This window comes from Arachis ipaensis, chromosome B07 (genome assembly GCF_000816755.2).
Source record: "Arachis ipaensis cultivar K30076 chromosome B07, Araip1.1, whole genome shotgun sequence".
Taxonomy (NCBI): domain Eukaryota; kingdom Viridiplantae; phylum Streptophyta; class Magnoliopsida; order Fabales; family Fabaceae; genus Arachis; species Arachis ipaensis.
In genome coordinates this window covers 72099458-72122463 of record NC_029791.2, presented here as the reverse complement: position 1 = coordinate 72122463, position 23006 = coordinate 72099458, and the positions used below count along the sequence as shown (strand labels likewise).

The 23006-nt window shown below is 36.5% G+C and overlaps 1 protein-coding gene and 1 long non-coding RNA gene across 2 annotated transcripts; both read left to right on the top strand.

Moving 5' to 3' along the window:
- LOC107607351 lies at positions 3681–5350 on the top strand. The gene is made up of 4 exons (XM_021107852.1): positions 3681–4199; positions 4737–4984; positions 5064–5210; positions 5321–5350. Exons 1-4 carry the CDS (start codon positions 3776–3778, stop codon positions 5348–5350), a joined length of 849 nt encoding a protein of 282 aa, XP_020963511.1. The 5' UTR covers positions 3681–3775.
- On the top strand, positions 6629–6865 carry LOC110264650. Its single transcript, XR_002350826.1, has 2 exons — positions 6629–6660; positions 6750–6865. It is a non-coding gene; the product is annotated as an uncharacterized LOC110264650 (long non-coding RNA).

The following is a 23006-nucleotide window of genomic DNA, read 5'->3' as shown; positions in this document are numbered from 1 at the left end:
TCTTCTAATCTTCACTTTGCGACCCCTTATAAATTTTCCGCCTAAAAAATTTAATAATTATCGATTAGGTTTTGTGATATGCCAAAGGATTGGATGGATCTACCGAGGTATAGCGAAGAGTATATCAATGGTGTTATTAGTTTTTTAGACTTTGCATACTCCGAGGGAGAACCGGACGGACGACAATCCGGGTTGCAAGAAATTTTCTACAGTATCTTTTACCATCCGTCTGTACTTGTTAAAGTGTTTACACGGTTGGAGCAATGCCTCCTTCACTTCACTTCTTGAGCTATTGAAAGAGGCCATGCCTGACATTAACATACCTTCATCTTTCCATAAGACAAAGTCTATGATAAGAGATTTAGGTCTAGATTATAAAAAAATTGATGCTTGTCCTAATGATTGCCTCCTGTATAGAAAAGAACTAAAGGATGAAAAACACTGTAGTGTGTGTGGAACTTCTCGATATAGTAAAAATTCCAGTGATAATAGCGAGAACCAACCTGACAAGAAAGGTCATCTGATTCCTGCAAAGACTCTGAGATACTTTCCTATAATTCCAAGACTTCAGAGATTATTTATGTGCTCAAAGACGGCAGCTAGTCTGAGGTGGCATGATGAGGAGCGCGTAAAAGATGGGACGTTAAAGCATCCTGCTGATGGCTTGGCATGGAAGAACCTTGATGAAATGGATGAAGAATTTACAAAAGAATCTCGCAACATTAGACTAGGCTTGTTAAGTGATGGGTTCAACCCATTTCGTAGCATGAACATTTCTTGGAGCACGTGGCCCGTGATGCTGATGGTATACAACTTGCCTCCGTGGATGTGCATGAAACCCGAATATTGTATGCTTTCTTTGCTTATTCCTGGGCCACAATCACCTGGTAAAGACATTGATGTGTATCTACAACCATTGATTGAAGACTTGAAGTTGTTGTGGGAAAAAGGGATCGAAACCTATGATGCGTCAAAGAATGAGACCTTTCACATGCGGGCAGCTCTTTTGTGGACAATCAACGATTTTCCTGCTTATGCTATGTTGTCTGGGTAGAGTACAAAGGGAAAGTTGGCTTGCCCTTGTTGCAACAAAAATACCAGTAGCTTACAATTAAAACATAGTCGGAAGACAGTTTATATGGACCATCGTGTCTTTTTACCCATGGATCATCCATGGAGAACCAATACAAGGTCTTTTAATGGGAAGCAGGAATTAAGACCCCCTCCACCTGTTATAGAAGGACCCGAAATTTTTGAGATGCTACTAAATGCTGAGAATGTCTTTGGAAAGAAGCAAAGTACATCAAATAGTTTCCCATGGAATTGGAAAAAAAGATCAATTTTCTTTGAATTGCCTTACTAGCACAAGAACCCACTGCGTCACAACTTAGATGTCATGCACATAGAGAAGAATATACTTGACAGTGTAATTGGAACTCTCTTAGATATCCCAGGTAAGACAAAGGACCATTTGAATGCTCGATATGACTTAAAAGAAATGGGTATCTGGAAAAATCTTCAACCAAAGGAGGTGAATAATGGCAAGAGAACAAAGTTGGCAAAGGCATGCTTTTCTATGACTGCTGCAGAGAAGTCAGTTTTTTGTGGTGTTTTGAAGACAACAAAGCTACCTGATGGCAGTGCTTCGAATATATCACGCTGTGTACATCTAGGAGAAAGAAAAGTTTCTGGGTATAAGACCCACGATGCTCAATTTACGCTTCACTATTTACTACCAATACTAATTAAAAGCATCCTTCCTGATCATATGGCTATTCCGTTGATTCGACTAAGTTCCTTTTTTCGTCGCTTGTGCAAAAAGTTCATCACACTGGAAGAGATAGATTTACTGGAGTTAGAGATTGTGGAAACATTATGCCAGCTTGAGAGGATCTTTCCCCCTAGTTTTTTTGACATAATGGTTCATCTTCCCATTCATTTAGCAAATGAGGTGAGATTGGGAGGTCCGGTGCAGTTTCGTTGGATGTATCCTCCGGAAAGGTACATGTGTACATTAAAGTCATATGTTTGCAACAGAAGTCGGCCCGACGGTTCTATTGCAGAGGCATATCTGGCTGAGGAGTGCTTAACTTTCTGCTCAAGATACTTGCATGGAGGTGTGCAAACAAGACTTAATAAGCGGCCTCGGAATGATGATGATCCTAACGAAGATGAAGTTGTGCCATCAAAGTTGTTTTCTAACAAAGGTCGTTCGTTAGGCGTGGGAAATGGAGAACCAATTAATCTAGATGACAGATCAATTGCTCAAGCCCATGTGTATGTATTACACAATTGTGAAGAAGTGGCAGATTATGTTAGGTAACTTAATTAAACTTTTTTTATTCCGATCAAGTTCACCCATATTTTTTAGATCAAACCTAACTATTATTAATTATAGAGAGCATGAGGAAGAGGTTAACAATCAGCGGAGAACGAAATGGAGAAAAGCAAAAGTTCACAACAAAACATTCGCGCAGTGGTTTGAAACTTGTGCGAGGGATCCAAATGTGCCTTTCTGGCTAAAAGAATTATCTCGAGGTCCAAGCTCTGTTGCAAGAAGATTTTCTGGATATGTAATTAATGGATACAGGTTTCACACGGTGGAACGTGAGGCAAGGAGAAAAACACAAAATAGTGGTGTCACATTAACTGCTTTAACTTCAAGCTTTGCAAGTGCTAAAGATCAAAGTCCAATCCAAGACAATGTAGCTTATTATGGCAGTTTGTTTGAGATAGTAGAGTTAGACTATTTTGAGCGTTTTAAGGTTGTCTTATTTCGGTGTGAGTGGTACGATGCTGGGAGAGATAAGTATGGGCTTACATTTGTTCACTTCCATAAGAAATGCTTCCAGGATGAACCTTTTATACTAGCATCTCAAGCACATCAGTGTTTTTATGTGCAAGATCCATATGAACATAACAAACATTATGTTATGGAAACTGTCCCAAGAGACTTATTTAAAACAAGCGATGAATATGAGTCTGAGGCCCGTCAAACACACTATAGTGAACAACACGAGCGTATAACGAACCCTGCCATACCAGCTGATGATGATGAACTTATTCTGGAGAGGACTGATTTACGACCCACGGTTATTGAAACGGTTCCCCAAGTGACTTCTGCCCAAGAATATGAGGCAGACTTCATTGGAGATTCTGATTCTGATTGGTCATCCTAAGCAATTTATTGCTTAATATGTACATATGTATACTTAAGTTTTCTTCTTCACATTTTTATTTGTAAGTAATACTTATTTTTTAGTTAATTTGTCAGTCTCTTACATTTTTCTTATATTGATTTTGATGGGTATATTGACTCTACTTAACTAATTTATTTGTGTAGGAATAAGGAATTTATTGATCTTAAAGCTACATCAAGTAAGAATTTGCTTAGACAATTCGAGGCTAAGAGACAAAGGATTGTAACTGAACGCAAGAAATATGAAATGGAAGCTGCAGCTGCTAATGACAAGGAGAAAGCTGAGCGAAGGGTGGATGAACCTGAAAGTCAATTGGAGATGCGTGCAACCAAAGGACAGAAGAAATCCACATCAAAGAAGCTGGATTTTAGTCATCTACAAAGCACATTCGACTCTATTAGCAAAAGGACTACTCCACGCCTACCACCTTGGAAGTACAGCCAAAAATTCCACCGCAACAGCCAGAAAATAAAAAGAGAAAGGAGCTATTGACTATGTCTACTGCTGAGAAAGTCAAGAATGGAGTGTAGGGTGGAAAATCAACACAAGGCTTGAAGAAGTCTAAGCCTACAAACATGGAGGCAGATGAACTTACAAGGAAGCTCGAAGCAATTCGTAAACTGAAAAAGAACGTGTCAACAAGTCTAAGCCAAGAGCGGAGTTGTCCAAGTTCTACTCAACTCACAATCAATAAAGGGCAGCAGCAAAATATTCAACTCACAGATGAAGAGACTCAAACAGGGCAAGATGACACAACTTTGCCTTCTCCTGAAACTACCCCACACAATGAAAGTGCAATGTTGGAGCAAGGAATATCAACAAAGGGTAAGAGGATGCCAGGAGTAAAGGCTACAACAATTGACGAATTCTTAAAGGAAAATGGGATAGATGTGGAAATTGAAGGAACAAGCACTGAACTAAGTGAGGACGGGGAAGAAAGCATGGCACTTGATAAAGACTATTATCAACATGTGATGGAGGACATTGATGATGAAGAAGGTACTGTTTTGCTCTGCTTCTACTGATGATAAATATTTATTTTTTTTTAAATTGTTATAGAAAAACTGGACTGGTAGATCTAGTTGTTTGAAGCTGCGACTACATGCATTGTGTGAACACTTTATGATTGATCCCTACTACCATTAGTTTACTTAGATTCTGATATGACACGTTTGAAGCAAAAGGCACTTATCTTAATTACTTTTCAGGTGAATTATTATTATGTGGAATTTCTAAATCTGGAAGCTTTAATTACCAACATGAATATCTCTATCTGCCAATGCATGTGGAGTATGTAATTTCATAATTGGCCAGTGGCCACAATTAAGTGAAGTCCATGATGTGGAATGAGCTTAAAAATTGTGTGCTTTGATCGATTTCTAGAATAGCTAAAACTTGTCCACTTCATGGTATCAACTACATATGTCAGATTTATAATTTTTATAATTTTTATATTTGTGTACTTGTTTGCTTTATATGCTTGTTGAGCTCGAGTTAATTAAGCATAATCTGATGTTGACCAATGAATGAAACTAGGAGAGCCAAAGAAGAAGAAAACCCGTGGAAAAACAACTTGCAAGGAGATTTATGCAAGGACTATGGAACAGCGGGAAGAAGTCACTTTTGATCTTGGACAGCCCGTAGGACCAACCGACCAAAGTGTTTCTAATTTAACTAGTTTTGTTGGCACTATTGGTAGAAATAAAAGATTCGTTAGTCTTTTGTACACTAGTTGGCATGCTGTTCCTCCTAAAGCTAAGAAGTTCATGTGGGACTATGTTAACGTAAAACACTTGGTAATTATTGATTTCAGTTTTTTTTATTCAGCACAAGAGCATATAACAATTACCTATAATCATGCAGACCAAGTTTCTCCTCCCAGACAGTGGAGAAAAGTGGGTAATGCAAGCGATTCGAGATGCTTGGAAGTGGTTCAAAGGAAAGATTAAGCAAAAGCACTTCGTTCCCTATGATACTATTGAAGATATGGTGAAGAATCGACCCCCTCAAGTACCAGAAAGTGGTTTCATAAAATTGATCTATTATTGGAGTCATCCTCTAATCCAGGTAAAAGACTATATATGTCGACTTTTTATGTGAAACTATTTGACTATTGAAAGAGCAATTTGGCAGATGAAGGATCTGAGTAGCTAGCTTTTTAGTTCTTACACATAATCTCTTATTGTAGAATACCTTTTCCCCTTGAATTTACTTTTGTAATTTTTCTGCATCTGATGCTTCTGATTTGGAAGTGGGGTTCTGTTCTGTTTCATACTTCATTTTTCAAGTTTGAGATTGATTTTTTTTCTCTTTCTTTCTTTCTTTCCCTTCCCACTGAAGTTATATATAAAATTTGAATCTTTCTTACTTTAATATGTTAAGAAATTATGTATAAATTTTGTTCACTGTATTTATGAACATATATACTCTTGAGATTTGAGGTTCGTGTCAAACTCGAGAGTTCATCTAAATTCATGGAGCTTAGCTAAACTCGAATCGTCAAACTCAACCCTGATTCTTTAAGCCTTCAATCTGGAAACAGTTCTAAATTTGATACAGCTCTGCATAGGATGCAACTAATATAACACTAATTGTGGTGTGGACTACTTGGAAAAATTGACTTATCCATATATTTTGGTTGCTTCTGTAAATAGTTGTGGTTGAAAATCTTTGTATAGTCATCTATCAAGTTCTATTTTTCAATGTGATATAACACTTTCTGCCAAGTTATTTTTTTTATTTAATTTGAGTAATAGATTTTCTCATGAAAACCACATCTGAATTTTGCTTTTACTGGATTGACTTATAGGTCACTGGAATTAATTGATTGAATGATGAGGGGTTTGGGTAAGCATATTTTACACGAGATGAGATGTCATTCCCTTTTGCAATTGGAATACTAAAATGGAAGTATAAAGCTAAGAAGGAAGTGGAAATCATGAAAAATGTGAATGGATATTTTCGGTTATAAAATTTACTTGATCATGTGATGTGTGAATTTTTACAGTTGTGAAAAAACTGAACAGGTGTTCCAATGTATTATAAATAGATCTTTTATGCTTGCTTTTGGGTATTGTTCAGTGCTTTAGCTTAATAATGCAGCCTTGCTAGTCGATTTTCCTAACTCATTATGCTGCACGTTTTAGTAACTGTATGCTAACTTTTTATTCACTTCCAGTCAATAAGTCAAAGAAACAAGCAACACAAGGAAAATGTGAAGTTTCCACATCGCATGGGGCCTATCAATTTCGGAAGAGTACAAGTGGCTATGGTAAATAGTAGATTTATATTTATTAGAATTTATATTTGCATAAATTGAAGGAAGAAATCGAAGTATGATCTTATTTTGCAGCAAGCAACAAAGGAAACAAAGGAGGAACCAAAAAGGTTTGAGATGTTCATTGCTACCCGAACAAGTCGGAAGAGGAAAGGAGTGGATGAGGAAACACAAACTGCTGTTGTAAGAGTTCATTAAATAATTCATAATTACATTTCAAATTTAAGATATAGTAACTAACTCAGCTTTAAATGTTTCTTCTATGCAGGAAGACTTCCAACACCGCCAAGCTGCTGGTGAAACAGAAGAGGAAGCATTTGAGGCCTTATTCGGGAAAGAACAACCAGGTCGGGTAAGGTTGTATGGAAGATCTGTGACAAAGACTGATTTAAAAAAATATGCTAAAATTAATGAAATCAAGAATCAGCACAAAGAGGAAGTGTCCAGTCTGAAGGATAAACTTGGACACATGGAGGCCCAACAGCAAAAATAAGAGGCCAAACAGCAAAAACAAGACGAAGAGATTCATGGGTTGCGAAATATGATCAAGTTATTACTGCAGCGATCGGAACCTGGAATGAGGCCAGAAGAACTAGAAGCTTTATTACAAGACGCCCAACAGTCTCCTATTGATGCGAATAGCGGCCATGGATCAACACATTTTCCGAACTTAGATGTGGTATGTCCTTATCTATTCTTTGTTCCATAGTTTTTTACTTGCATTTACATTAATTGCTATGACTGAAAATGTTTGTTGGCTTTATTAACACTGAAGTTGTATTGCTATGGCTGAAATTTGTTTGTGTAATTCTGGTGGTTGTATTTTTGATTTTGTGCACTTGGTACATATGAATTTGTCCGTAGCCGTAGCCTAAGGCATCATTTTTTTTCACTTTTGGCTACATTTTTCAAGTGTACCTGAATGGGTGTTTTTCTTGTAGTGATGCAAAGACCTTATAATTTTAGTGAGACTCAAATTGCAAACGTAGCGCTCACTAAGGCAGCGCTAATTTGAGGAAGGCACGCACCAAAGAAGCAGCGCTCAATGAGTGAGCGTAGCGCTCAGTAAGGGAGCACCAAGGGAGAGCGCTCAACCAAGAAGCCAGCGCTTAATAAAGGAGCGCAGCGCTAAATAAGTGAGCGCTAGTAGAAGGAGTTGCGCACGTGAAAGGAACACGTAAGGAAGGAACGTAGCGCTCATTTCATGCAGGGAGCGCTCCACTGGAAGGAGCTACAATGCACCCCAACCCACTTTCATTCAAGGCCAACCCAAAAGCCCATTCTAATTGCTCAATGACTGAAAATAGAAAGTGTATAAATAGGATCAAATTTGATTTGAAAAAAACTTTTACTTCACACTTTTCTTTTACTTTTCTTTTTCTCTTGTAATTTTCTGTTTAGAATTTGAGAGCTTGAGATCAGATCTGGGTTTCCTTTTCTTCGAAGTTTCATTTTCTTTCTTCTTCAATATAATCTTGTCTGTTTTGACAAGAGAGCAATTGAGCTCTAGGCTTTCTCTCTGTTGTTGTCACTTCACTGAATTTGTCAATTTTTCTTTAGGATTTCAGAATTGATCTATGTTTCCTTGCTATTTTGAATTCATCTGCAATTTACTATTTTTGTTTTGCTATTGAGACCCTGATCTGAATCTCTTCATCTCATAGTTCTCTGATTTACTTCAATTTACATTTTCCAGCTCAATTTTGAATCCCAGTACCCAAATCCCTTTATTCATGATGCAATTTAAGTTTCGTGTCAATTTAGATTCAGCAATTTAAATTTCTTGCACTTTAAGTTTCATTTATTTACCTTTCTTGCACTTTAAGTTTCAGCTTGTTTAATTTCTTGCACTTTAAGTTTCTGCAATTTACTTCTTCTGCACTTTAAGATTTTGTCAATTTACCTTCTACCTTTTATTTTCTTGCAATTTTACTTCTGTTAATCAAGTTTCACTCAAATCATCAAATATTCGCTTAACTAAATTCATCACCATACTAAAGTTGCTCAATCCGTCAATCCCTGTGGGATCGACCTCACTCTTGTGAGTTATTACTACTTGATGCGACTCGGTACACTTGCCGGTGAGTTTGTGTGGAATCAGTTTTCCTTCATCACCGTGATATATTTATTTGTGATTTCAGGGTTAAAAGACAAGGAATGGATCAAAGGAGTAAAGAGAAAAGCATGAAAAAAGGAGAATTCATGGAAAATATGACGCGCACGCGTGAAGAAGGAAATTGTCAAGGCGACGCGTACGCGTGATAAGGAAAGTTGCAGTGACGCGTACGCGTGACCCATGCATACGCATGAGAAGCGGCACATGACCTCATTAAAGGCAATACGCTGGGGGCGATTTCTGAGCTCAAGGAGGCCCAAATCCAACTCGATTCTGATACTTTTAAACCCAAGAATTGGAAGGGAACCGGGGGGGAGTAGTGATAGTTTATTTTTTCACCATGTTTTAGGTTAGAATTCTAGAAAGGGAAGCTCTCTCTTTTCTCTGGAATTTAGGGTAGTTTGGGTCAAATTTTCTTGGATCCAAGTTTTAATTCTTTATATTTTATTGTTCTATTGTCTTAATCCTCTTAGTTTTCTTGTTAATTTTTTATTTTGCTAATTTAGTTTATGAACTTTCTTATCAATTTCAATTCTCTTTTAATGCAATTTTATGTTTTCATGTCTTCTTATGTTTAGTTTAGTTGTTATTGTTGATTTCTTTCTTATGTTTGTTATGGCTTTTATTAATCCTTGCATTTTGTGATATTTGCTTTTATTACACTCTAGGTGTTTGATAAAATGTTTTCACTAGTTATAGAGTAGTTTTCTATACTCTTGGCCTAGGCTAAGGGAATTGAGTGACCTTGAGTCATTGGTTCTAATTGGATTGGTGATTTGGGTCCCATGTTGATCAATTTGATGTCCATTGACACTAACCTACTATTAAGCTAATTAATAGCTATGTTGGGACTTATGGTTGATGTTGATGAAGCTTATTTGACATACTTCAAGCATAGAAGTAGACTTGATGGGTTAGTCCCTCATAATTGTCAATATATGGTTGTTGGACATGGATGGTAATCTCAATTTCTATGCCTTAGCCAAGAGTTCTTTTCCTTTCCTTTATTAGTTAATTGTCATTTACTTTCTTGTTATTTACTTTTCTTGTCAATCACCAAATCAAACCCCCTTGTTCCTTCATAGCCAATAATTGAGCACTTCATTGCAATTCCTTGAGAGACAACCCGAGGTTTAAATACTTCGGTTTATTTTTATTGGGGTTTGTACTTGTGATAAACTTTGATTGAGAGTTATTAGTTAGTTTGGAACTATGTTTGCAACGAAGTTCTTTTCTATTGAGAAATTCTAGACCAACACTAATTCTCACATCAACATGCAAAGTGGAGAACTCATGAAGAAATGAGCATTTGGAGGATTTATAGCGACACGCATGTGTGACCCACGCATACGTGTGAGGAGGAAATCTGCCAGGCGACACGCACACGTCACCCACGTGTACTTGTGACAAGCGGCAATTTCTGAGCCATCCAGGCCCAAATCTAACTCATTTTTTAAGCTATTAAAGGCTGAATTCAAGATGGATCAAGGGAAGAGCAATTATATTCTAGAGAGAGAAGCTCTCTCTTCTCTCTAGAATTAGGTTAGAATTAGGATTGATTCCTATTAGATTTAGGTTTAATTGTTGTTTTGATTTACTTTTCTTTACAATTTATTGTTCTTACATCTTTGCTCTTCTTGTTTTACTTGTCATTTCCTTTTTTTTGTTGCCTTTATGTTTATGACACTTTGTTGCTTTTAATTTCAATTAATGTTGTTTATGTTTTATATTTGTTTATGTTCAATTGAATTATAATTGTTATTTTTTTCAAAGTGTTTGATAAAATGCTTGGTTGGATTTTAGTGTAGATTTTTGCGTTCTTGGCTTGGGTTGGTAACTTGGGTAACCTTAAGTTACTAATGTCCAAGTGATTGATAATTTGTCTCCATTGACTCTAGTTGTCACCAAATTAATTAATGAGTGGTTAGGACTTATGGACTAGGATCAATTAAGCTCACTTTACTTTCCTCTAATTTTGGGGATGACAAAGTGGGAATGATCCTTGTAATTATCATGTTGTGTTTAGTGACAAGAATAGTACAATGATCCATTTGTGTAATTGTGACATGCTTATTTTCATCAATGTCACACACTTATCACTCACTCCATTCTAGTGATTCTCACCTCATTCCAACAACCTATGCTTCCTTGCTTTTGCATTTACTTATCTTCTTACCTTGTTTTCTATTTTTAGGTTAAGTCACCATAAGCAACAAGGAGAGAGGAAAAAAGAACACGCAGCAACTGGTTGATCCACCAGCTGAAGGTGGCAATCTGGAAAGTCGCCGTACCCCCTTGCTCATCTTTGAATGCACCGATGACAGGGCAAACTTTTAAGTGTGGGGAGGTCGTCCGACCGATCAGCGATTTTTGGATGACAATTTCTAATCCCAACACTTTTGTATTTTAATTTTTCTGTTATTTTTTGGTCTTTTAGAATTTTTAGTTGCATTTTCTTAGTTTGCATATATATAACAAGCTTAGTCAAAATAATGAAATTTTCCATGAAGATCATTCTTAATAGGTGATGCCAGGGCATCTTAGCCTAGTTTTACTAGTCTTTTTCCTTTGTTTTTAATAGGTTTTATACACTTTCTTGAGTTACAAGTAAGCCATTTGGGTAGAAATTCATATGTACTTGGATTCAATCAACCATGAGTAAATTGATGCAATTTCATGAGATTTTGTCCTATAATTGCTTATATGTCAAGGATAAGAAGAAGTCTCATGATTTTAGCGTAGCTTTGATGCATTTGTTGATTGATGATGGGTGACCAAAAGGCTTGGAGGAAGGTTGAAGAAAGGAGATGGCAGGAATGAAAATGAAGGCAGCATTGAGAAGATCACGTTTGAGTTCACGTTTGCCTCAAATGTGAACTCAAACGTGGATAATAGCAAAGCCACCCTGGGAAGAGCTCACATTTGTGCCAACATTTACCTCAAACGTGAGGTCAAACATTGGCTTAATAACACCCTGGGAAGAAGTAACGTTTGTGCCAACGTTTGCCTCAAACGTGAGGTCAAACGTTGGCTTAAGAAGCACCCTGGAGAAGCTCATGTTTGCGCCAATGTTTGCCTCAAATGTGAGGTCAAACATTGGCTGAAAATTGCCTTGGGAGAAGATCACGTTTGAGCTCACGTTTGACCTCAAACGTGAACTCAAATGTGAGTGACAGCAACCACCCGTTCTGCATGATGCCATTACACGAAGACGTTTGAGTCAACGTTGACTCAAACATGAATGATCCAGAGTCCATAGTGCAAACGGATTTCTTCTCAAGACCAAGAGCTATCAACAGAGGCTATCTTCAACCCAATTCCATCAAGGCCAAGGGCCCAAATTCAAGGATTAAGGATCATTAGAAGAGAGTGTATAAATAGCTTAGGATTTAAGTTTTTAGGGAGCTTTTCTTTTCAGAATTTTTTACTGGACTTCAGTGGAGAGCTCAATTTTATTTTTCATTGTTGTTCTGGAGATTTAGAGTTTTTGGGTACAATTGGGAAGGAGAATTGATCTCTCTTCTTCTTTGTTCTTGCTTTTGCACTCTTTACTTCTTGTCTTGGATCTTGGGCGGAGAATTGAAGAAATTCTGTTTCAATATCACCTTGAGATCGCTTTGTTTGTTTTTTTTCATAATTCTAGAAATTGAGATTTGAATCCAAATTCCATTTACTACTTTCATCTTCTACTTCTTCTGTAATTTATTATTCTACTTTTTTTGCAATTGTTCTTTGTTGGATCAAGGAAGGACTTGAGATCTAGACTTGTTTTCTAGTCTCCTCCACCCCTGAGATCTTCAACTTTCTTTTAGTTATTGCAATTAAGCTATATTTCACTTTCTGTTTGTCTTCTCAAGCAATTATTCTTCTCTTGTTTAGATCTGTTGCAATTTAATTCATCCTTTACTTCTCTGTTTAATGCCATTTTACTTTCTCTTATTTAATTTCTGCAATCCCAACTCCCAAATCCTTTTATTATTCAAGCCATTTACATTTCTTGCACTTTAAGTTTCAGCTATTTACATTTCTTGCAATTTAAGTTTCTACAATTTACATTACTTGAACTTTAAGATTCAGCTTTTTTACTTTCTTTGCCTTTTAATTTATCGTCAATTACCCCTCTCCCTTTAAATTTCATCCAATTTAGCTTCCGTTGGATACAAATCACTCAAATCAACTCTTGTTCGCTTGACTAAATCAACCACCTAACTAAAATTGCTCAATCCTTCAATCCCTGTGGGATCAACCTCACTCATGTGAGTTATTATTACTTGATGCAACCTGGTCCACTTGCCAGTGAGTTTTGTGTTGGATCACTTTCCACACATCAAGTTTTTGACACCGTTGCCGGGGATTGATTAGGTTGACAATGATTAAGTGAGGTGGTGATCTAGATTAAGCATTTTTTTCTTTGTTTTCAGCTAATACATTAACTGTTTGAATTTTTGCCTAAGCTAACCAAAACATCACTCTAGCAATAGATTAAAGTGTTACTGGTTTTCTGGTTTTGTGTATTTCTTGTGTTTTGTTTGTATGTCAGGTACAAGGAGAGCTATACCTACCTTTTGTGAACAAGACGAAAGAACTCTTTGAAGGACAATAAGAGAAGCTAGAGGGAAGGCTGTTATTAGAGAGGAAGATTCTGAGGAGGAATATCACGAGATGGAAGAGGATCCCTCTAATTCCAATCATCCAGAAGGAGGGGTCAACAACAATCCACCACAGAGGAGAGTATTGGCTTCCTATACATTTTTAAATCCTAGACATTGTGGGAGCAGCATTCTTACCCTAAATGTTAATGTAAACAACTTTGAATTGAAGTCACAGCTCATCACCTTGGTTCAAAACAACTGCTCCTATGGAGGAGGACCACTTAAAGACCCAAACCAACACTTATCCACCTTTCTGAGGATTTGTGATACTGTCAAAACCAATGGTGTACATCCTGACATTTACAAGCTGTTGTTATTTCCATTTTCCCTCAGAGACAAAGCTACTCAATGGTTGGAGTCATTCCAAAGAGATAGCATCAACAATTGGGAAGATCTAGTGAGCAAGTTCCTTCCCAAAATTTTACCCGCCTCAGAGGATCATTAGGTTGAAGACTGAAGTACAAACATTCACACAAATAGATACTGAACCTCTCTATGAGGCATGGGAGAGATACAAAGCTCTAATTAGGAAGTGCCCTCCTAAAATGTTCAATGAATGGGACATATTGCAGAATTTTTATGAAGGCTTGACATTGAAATCTCAAGAGGCTCTGGATCACTCAGCTGGAGGCACTTTACAACTCAAGAAAACTGTAGAGAAGGCCCAAAATCTCATTGATATGGTGGCTAACAACCAATATTTCTTTGCTCACCAAAGGCAACGCCAACCATCACAAAGGAAAGGAGTGATGGAGTTGGAAGGAGTGGACTCAATCCTAGCTCAAAACAAAATGATGCAGCAGCAAATTCAGCATAGATTTGAGCAAATGGCCAAAAGGATTGATAGTCTTCAAGTTGCAGCAGTAAATACAAGCCAACCATCAACTCCTTGGGGGCAGAATGAAGAAAATCAAGAGGATCAACAGCAAGAGCAAATTCAATATGTGCACAACCAATGTTCTAGATCAAGTAAAGTTTATGGTGACACTTATAACCCATCCTGGAAGAACCATCTAAACCTTAGATGGAGAGATAGCCACAACCAGAACCAGTAACCATGGCAAAGGAATCCAAATCAAAACACTTCAAGAAACAACCAAAATTACAACCAGCAGAGCACTAACCAAAACTCCTACAGAAAACCCCAAAACAACTACCCCACTTCCAACCATTATCCATCCAATAATCAAACCACCAACCAAAATACTTACCATCAACCCTCAACACCCCACAACTAACCAATCTCATAAGACTTTCAGAGGATCACCAATTTGGAGATGTTAATGGAGAAAATGATGAAGCACCAAGAAATGACAACAAAGAACTAGGAAGCTTCCATGAAGAATATGGAGAGGCAGATTGGACAACTTTCCAAGCAAATTGCAGTTGAAAGGCCATCAAGCTCATTACCAAGCGACACCTTTCCTAATCCGAAAGAAGAGTGCAAAGCTATACAACTAAGGAGTGGAAGGACATTGGTGGACAACAAATAAGCAACCAAGAAGCTTATGGAAAGCGACAAAGAACCAACAGAAAAAGAGGAAGCTAGCAACAAGGACATGACAACAAGCAAAAATGTCCCAGAGAAGCTCAGAGAAAAGGACAACCAGCCACACAATTCAAGGGGAGACAAGAAGGAATAAACCCAAGGACAGCAGCAAGCAGAGAAGAGCTTTACACCTCCATTGCCATATCCCCAAAGATTCAACAAAGAAGCAAAGGATCAACACTTTTATAAGTTCCTTGAGACTTTCAAGAAGTTGGAGATAAACATTCCCTTGGCTGAGGCATTGGAGCAGATGCCTCTATATGCGAAATTCCTGAAAGATCTCATCAATAAGAAGAGAAGTTGGCACGAGAAAGAAACTATATTGCTCACTGAAGAATGCAGGGCATTAATTCAAAAAAGACTTCCACCCAAACTTGAAGACCCTGGAAGTTTCTTTCTGCCTTGTACCATTGGAAGATTGATCATCAACAAGGCAATGTGTGTTTAGGGGCAAGTATCAACCTAATGCCCTCTTCTTTGGTGAAAAATCTTTGTATAGAGGAAGTGAAGCCAATACAAATGTCTCTGGAACTGGTGGATAAGTCAGTGATATGTCCCAAGGGTATGATTGAAAATCTTCTAGTTAAGGTGGACAAATTCATATTCCCTGCAGACTTTGTGGTCTTAGACTCAGATAAGGATGAAGGTGATTCCATTATACTGGGGAGACCATTCTTGGCCACTGCTAGGGCCATTATAGACGTGGAACAGGGAGAGCTGACCCTCAGAATGCATGATGAAAGAATCACCTTGAATGTCTTTCCAGAGACACAGCTTAGAGATGAAAAGAAAAACTGCATAGAAATTGACAAAGAAGACTTGCAGTAGAAGGAAGGAACTAGCAAGGAAATCACTGATTATTTTCCAAAGCAAGAAACAAACAACATAGTAAGGTACAAGGAGAATGAGACTGTGCAAGGTGAAGAGGGAAATCAAGAAGAAATTGAAGTGTTAACCACTGAGAAGAAAAGCCCCAAGGTGAAGCCTATTGTCAAGAAAGAAGGATCAACAAAAAGAAGAAAGAAAAGCAAGAAAAAGACTCAAAAGGGGTGGAAGAACAAGAAGATCCCAACTGAGGGGTTCTCCAAGGGTGATGAAGTATAGTTGATCTATCAACAGTTGGGAACAAGCCAACAAGCCAATGACTACTAAACTATTTGCAAAATACTCTCACTTGAGCATGCTAAAATTGAGCATCAAGGAACAAAAAATGAAGCTCACAGTGAGGGGGGACAAGCTGAGACACTACAGTCATCAACCACCCTAATGGGGGCCAATGTCAAGCTAATAACAATAAAAGAGCGCTTGTTGGGAGGCAACCCAACCTGAGGTAGTTTTCTTTTCATAGCTATTTTAATAAAAAGGTTAATTAGTTTTATCTATATTGCAAGAAGCTAAGTTTGGTATTGCACACCAAAACAATCTAAGGGAGAATGAAGGATTCTAAGTTTGGTGTTCCACCAAAAACCTCATCATACAACACATTTTCACCTTATGCATAATGCTAGCTTCAAGCAATCAGATAAACTAGTTAACCAATCTGCTGTTTTCTAGTTTTTAGTTCCATAACCTTTAGCAAGGCCAAGAGAGTTCATAATTAGTTAACTTATTACATCAGAAAAGCAGTGGCAAGGGACTAAGTTTGGTGTTCACACACCAAAGTAAGTTTTAATTTTGGGAATTCTTATATGACCTGCTAAAGTGTTTCTCTGGTTGCAAGTGAAATTGTTTGTCAAGAATGCTGATCTGCATAATAATTGTCATCCTTCATTACCTTGAATTTTGTTTTGTTTCCCATATGCCTGAATAAAAGAGAAATGTTTGAATTAGAAAGTGAATATCCAATGTTGCAAAAGTAAGAATAAAAGTTAGTGGTGGTATTTGTTGATTTAATGCATGGCTCATAAAATAAAAGTTGTATAATGACATTTTCCTTGAAGTGTGAACTGGTTTGTTGTTATAAAGGCTTGTATCATTAAAAATCCCTTGAGAAAGAAACAAAACAGATAGAAAAAGAAAGAGAAAAAGCCAAAAGTGGTAAAGAAAACAAACAATAAGGCTAGGCACCAATAGCTTGGACCCTAGGACACATGCTTGTGGTGTTTTTGTACTAGGATATGCTTGGACAAGTAAGTTCTGAGGAGTATTTCAAAATTTGGCCACTTAGATCAACTGATTTGGGATTGCCAACTGAAAGTCCACAATAAAGAGCAACTTAGCCACAAAACATTTAGTTATCCAAAGAAATGCTGGGCATCAATGATCCTAGGAGGAAAAGGGTGAGCCATGTGTCTGTGGTGAAGAAATGTTGAGCAAAATTAAGCCAAAGGCTGCTGCAACATTTGCCACCAAGTCTTCAAAGAATAATAAGCTCTCTGAGCAAAACAAAGAAGGAGAAGTTAGCAAGGGAACAAGCAAAAGTAAAGCATTATAGCAGAAAACTTAGTAAACCTTTGAGGAAACATCTCTTATGTAACAGCAAGCAATAAATGAACCATCATTGTCTGCATAAAAACCCCATGAACTAAATTCAACTATATGCTCAATAAAGATATGCACACTTATCTGTTTCATGTCATTCTCTCTTATGTTTGATGCTTGCTTGGGGACAAACAAGATTTAAGTTTGGTGTTGTGATGCTAGGGCATCTTAGCCTAGTTTTACTAGTCTTTTTCCTTTGTTTTTAATAGGTTTTATACACTTTCTTGAGTTACAAGTAAGCCATTTGGGTAGAAATTCATGTGTACTTGGATTTAATTAACCATGAGTAAATTGATGCACTTTCATGAGGTTTTGTGCTATAATTGCTTATATGTCAAGGATAAGAAGAAGTCTCATGATTTTAGCATAGCTTTGATGCATTTGTTGATTGATGATAGGTGACCAAAAGGCTTGGATGAATGTTGAAGAGAGGGGATGGAAGGAATGGAAATGAAGGCAGCATTGAGAAGATCACGTTTGAGTTCACGTTTGCCTCAAACGTGAACTCAAACGTGGATAACAGCAAAGCCATCCTGGTAAGAGCTCACGTTTGTGCCAACGTTTGCCTCAAATGTGAGGTCAAACGTTGGCTTAATAACACCCTAGGAAGAAGTAACGTTTGTGCCAATGTTTGCCTCAAACGTGAGGTCAAACGTTGGCTTAAGAATCACCCCGGAGAAGCTGACATTTGCGCCAACGTTTGCCTCAAACGTGAGGTCAAACGTTGGATGAAAATTGTCTTGGGAGAGGATCACATTTGAGCTCACGTTTGACCTCAAATGTGAACTCAAACGTGAGTGACAGCAACCACCCGTTCTGCATGATGCCATTACACAAAGATGTTTGAGTCAACGTTTGCCTCAAACGTTGACTCAAACATGAATGATCCAGAGTCCATAGTGCAAACAGATTTCTTCTCAAGACCAAGAGCGATCAACAGAGGCTATCTTCAATCCAATTCCATCAAGGCCAAGGGCCCAAATTCAAGGCTTAAGGATCATTAGAAGAGAGTGTATAAATAGCTTAGGATTTAAGTTTTTAGGGAGCTTTTCTTTTCAGAATTTTTTACTGTACTTCAGTGGAGAGCTCAATTTTATTTTTCATTGTTGTTCTAGAGATTTAGAGTTTTTGGGGAGAATTAGGAAGGAGAATTGATCTCTCTTCTTCCTTGTTCTTGCTTTTGCACTCTTTACTTCTTGTCTTGGATCTTGGGTGGAGAATTGAAGAAATTCTGTTTCAATCTCACCTTGAGATCTCTTTGTTTTTGTTTTTCTGCATAATTCTAGAAATTGAGATTTGAATCCAAATTCCATTTACTGCTTTCATCTTCTACTTTTTTCTGCAATTTATTATTCTACTTCTTTTGCAATTGTTCTTAGTTGGATCAAGGAAGGAATTGAGATCTAGACTTGTTTTCTAGTCTCCTCAATCCCTAAGATCTTCAACTTTCTTTTAGTTATTGCAATTAAGCTACATTTCACTTTCTGTTTGTCTTCTCAAGCAATTATTCTTCTTTTGTTTAGATCTGTTGCAATTTAATTCATCCTTTACTTCTCTGTTTAATGCCATTTTACTTTCTCTTGTTTAATTTCTGCAATCCCACTCCCAAATCCTTTTATTATTCAAGCCATTTATATTTCTTGCACTTTAAGCTTCAGCTATTTACATTTCTTGCAATTTAAGTTTCTGCAATTTACATTACTTGCACTTTAAGATTTAGCTTCTTTACTTTCTTTGCCTTTTAATTTACAGTCAATTACCCCTCTCCCTTTAAATTTCATGCAATTTAGCTTCTGTTGGATACAAATCACTCAAATCAACTCTTGTTCGCTTGACTAAATCAACCACCTAACTAAAATTGCTCAATCCTTCAATCCCTGTGGGATCGACCTCAGTCATGTGAGTTATTATTACTTGATGCGACCCGGTCCACTTGCCGGCGAGTTTTGTGTTGGATCGTTTTCCACACATCAATAGGGCATTAACATTCCAATTGATTTGAGTAAAAAATTTTTGTTGGACTTGCTTGAATTATATATTGTGGAACATGATTTTTGAGCTAAGAACACATAAGCTTGTTAGTTTTTGAGCCTAATTGTGTGGTTGCATCATATAACCACTATTTTCATTCTTGTGTGTATTATTCTCTTTCTATGATTGTAATCCTTGATTTGTTTGAATCTTTATGTTCATTATTCTATGTATGAATGCATTTATATGATTGAGGCCTTTATTTCAAATAGCTCACTTACCCAAATGGACTTACCCATTTATCCACCTTTGTTAGCCAATTTTGAGCCTATTTTAACCTCTTTTGTTCTTAAATTTAGCACATTATTAGCCTTAAAGCGGAAAACAATAAATATCTTTCATTTGGATCTTTGATTAGCTTAGGCTAGTGAGAGTGTGTATCATTCAAGTGTGAAAAAGTTTGGGAACATTTGTTGAGGTAAAAGTATATTTTTATATTTTTGTTAAGGATAGTTGGAATTGGGTACATACTCATGCATTAAATGTTTAAACCATATGTATTATCACTCTTGTATATATTTTAGTTTGAAAGAAAAAATGAAATGAAAATGAGAAAAAGAAAAGAAAAATAAGAAGAAAAAAATAGAAAAAAACAAGCAATAAAAAGGAGACAAAATATCCCAAAGAAAAGTTCAATAATAATCAATGCATATGGGTTGTGACTGAAAAGAATGCATGAGTGTGTGAGAAAAAGTGAAGAATGGGGAGTCAGGTTTTGCATTTGAAATATATAGGTTGTTACATGTGTTAGGTGAGAGTTTAAGTTATTTAAAGATTCAAATTTCAAGCTCACTTGACCATATGCATCCTTACCTTTACCCTAGCCCCATTACAACCTCTGGAAAAGTCCTCACGATATTTGTATGCATACATTGAATAATTGTTGATTGTTAGATGAAAAACAAATCTTGGAAAGCATGATTAAAAGAGAATCGAGTGAATCAACCCTATACACTTGAGCGACTAAAGCGGATACACATCCGGTGAGGTGTTCGATTGCTCAATTACATGTGTTCACCTAGGATTATTTCTCATCTTGCAAGTTTATAAATTCTTTTCAATAAATCAATTCAATTGTAGATTTGATTTGATTTCTTTAGCACTTGTGTTCATATATGTATTTTTAGAAATTAATTTATTTTGACCAAGTAGTTGCATGTAGATAGATTGCATTTAGAGATTTTACATTGAATAAGTAATACCCCTTTCTTGTCTTTCTTGGTTTAGCATGAGAATATGCTATTGTTTAAGTGTGGGAAGGTTGACAATTTTATAGTTTATTTTGTATTGTAATTAGTAGATTTTGTCAACTTTTCCCATATTTATTTACTAAAATAGCATGGTTTTGTAATTCTCCCTAATCTATGTTTAATGATTTAGAACATGCTTTTTATTCTTTTATAGTGCTAAATTTAATTCACTTTTCTCCCATTCGATGCCTTAATATATTTGTTGAGTGATCTTAGGGTTTATCAGGCAAGGATTGGATGGAATAAGTGAATAAAAAGCATGCAAAGTGGAGAACTCATGAAGAAATGAGCATTTGGAGGATTCATAGCGACGCGTACGCGAAATCTGCCAGGCGACACGCACGCGTGACAAGCGGCAGGTGAGCAACTTAAAGGAAATACGCTGGGGGCAATTTCTGAGCCATCCAGGCCCAAATCAAACTCATTTCTAAAGCTATTAGAGACTGAATTCAAGATGGATCAAAGGGAAAGCAATTAGGAGTAGAGTGGGAACATGCTTTAGGTTATATTCTAGAGAGAGAAGCTCTCTATTCTCTCTAGAATTAGATTAGAATTAGGATTCATTCCTCTTAGATTTAGGTTTAATTGTTATTTTGATTTACTTTTGTTTGCAATTTATTGTTCTTACATCTTTGCTCTTTTAGTTTTACTTGTCATTTCCTTTATTTTGTTGCCTTTATGTTTATAACACTTTAGGTTGTTTTCTTTGGTGTAAATAGGTTAATATAGGATTAGGTGGTATACTTGAGCTAATCAAAGATCCAATCTACTAATCCACTTAACCATATTAATCCTACCCTTACCCTATTCCCATTACAACCCTCCAAAGACCTCATGATATTTGTATTCATGCATCAAGTATTTATTGATTGTTTGATGACTAGCAAATCCTAGAAAATATGATTAAAGGAGAAATGAGTGATTAAGCCCTAAACATTGAGCGATTAGAGCGCATACACATCCGGTGAGGGGTTCGATCGCTCAATTCTATGTTTTCATTCCTTATTTTATGTTTTCTTGTAAGTTGTTGAAATTAATTTTGAAAAACTTCAAATAAAATCTTTGGATATGGATCTTATTGCATTAATTCCTTATTTTGGCCCTAATGATTTATTTTGGATTGATTGGAATTCTATTGTTTATTTTTGCCAAATTTAGTAGGAACCTTGGTATATATATGAGTATGTAATATCTAGCATAGTTGCATGCATGTAGTTGCATTGAATAAGTTGCTTGCCTTTTTACCCTTCTCCTTTGATTGTGATTAGCATGAGGACATGCTATTGTATAAGTGTGGGGGAATTGATGAGTCCATATTTGATGATAAATTTTGGATTGATTTGAGTGGATTTCATCATATAAACCCATATTTAATCACCTAAATAGCATACTTTTTGTGTTTTTTCTCTAAATTATGCCTAATTGTGAAAACATACTATTTTGTGCTTAATTTAATCAATTTTATTCCACTTTCATTCCATTCGGTGCCTTGATTCTTTTGGTGAGTGATTTCAGGTTTAAGAGGTAGGAATGACTTGATAAGAGTGCAAGAGAAGCACGCAAGTTGGAGAAAATATGAAGAAATCAAAGAAGAAGCACACAGCCATGTGTGCATATGCACAACATTCTGTGCGTACGCATAAGAGGAAAATTCAGCATGTGTACGTACGCACAAGTCCTTGTGCGTGACTTCATTAAAAAGTCATGCGGCTCGCGATTTGGGAGGCTTTTTGGCCCATTTCTGAAGGCTTTGGAGCATACAAGGAGTCTAGTAACACACATACTCATACCATACATTATAGAATACACTTAGTTAGTTTTAGGGTAGTTTAGTTTAGGTTTTCTCTCAAATTTCTTAGGATGTAATTAGGGTTTATCTACAAGTTTTCATTTCCCAATTTTGATCTTGGAATCTAGCTTATTTCCTTTGTAAGTATTTCTTAATTTTCTCTTTTATTACACTACTTGTTCTACACTTTCTTCTATTTTAATTTCCTTTATTAATACATATATGCTTTTTGCAATTTTGAATTCTAGTTGATGAACTTGATGATTTTTGGTTACTATATGTTTGTTTGAGTTACTAGTGTTGATTTTGATTATTTGTGGTTCATAGTTTTTATCATTTTTCTAATTTTGTCATGTTTTATGATTATGGCCACCATGTATTTGATGAAATGCTAATTTTAATTATGAAGTATATTTTCATTCCTTGACTTGGGGGAAATGAGTATATGGAATACTAGACTCATAATGTTCGGCATTTAGTGATAATTCTTGGGTTGTTAGTTGTTATTGTTTCCACTAACGCTAGCTTTTTACTAAAGTAATTGGTAAGTTAGCTAGGATTTGTGGATTAATAACAATTATGCTCACTTGACTTACTCTTCGATGTAAAGGGTTAATTAGGTGAGATTAATCCATCATAATTTTCATAGTTGTGGTTATGG

Excerpts from the sequence above, each read along its gene's own strand:
- LOC107607351 (XM_021107852.1), top strand. The coding sequence starts at position 3,776 with ATGGAGGCAGATGAACTTACAAGGAAGCTCGAAGCAATTCGTAAACTG. Across the intron at positions 4,200-4,736 it reads GGACATTGATGATGAAGAAG|GAGAGCCAAAGAAGAAGAAA; the intron begins GTACTGTTTTGC and ends GAATGAAACTAG. Across the intron at positions 5,211-5,320 it reads TGAAGAATCGACCCCCTCAA|AGCAATTTGGCAGATGAAGG; the intron begins GTACCAGAAAGT and ends GACTATTGAAAG.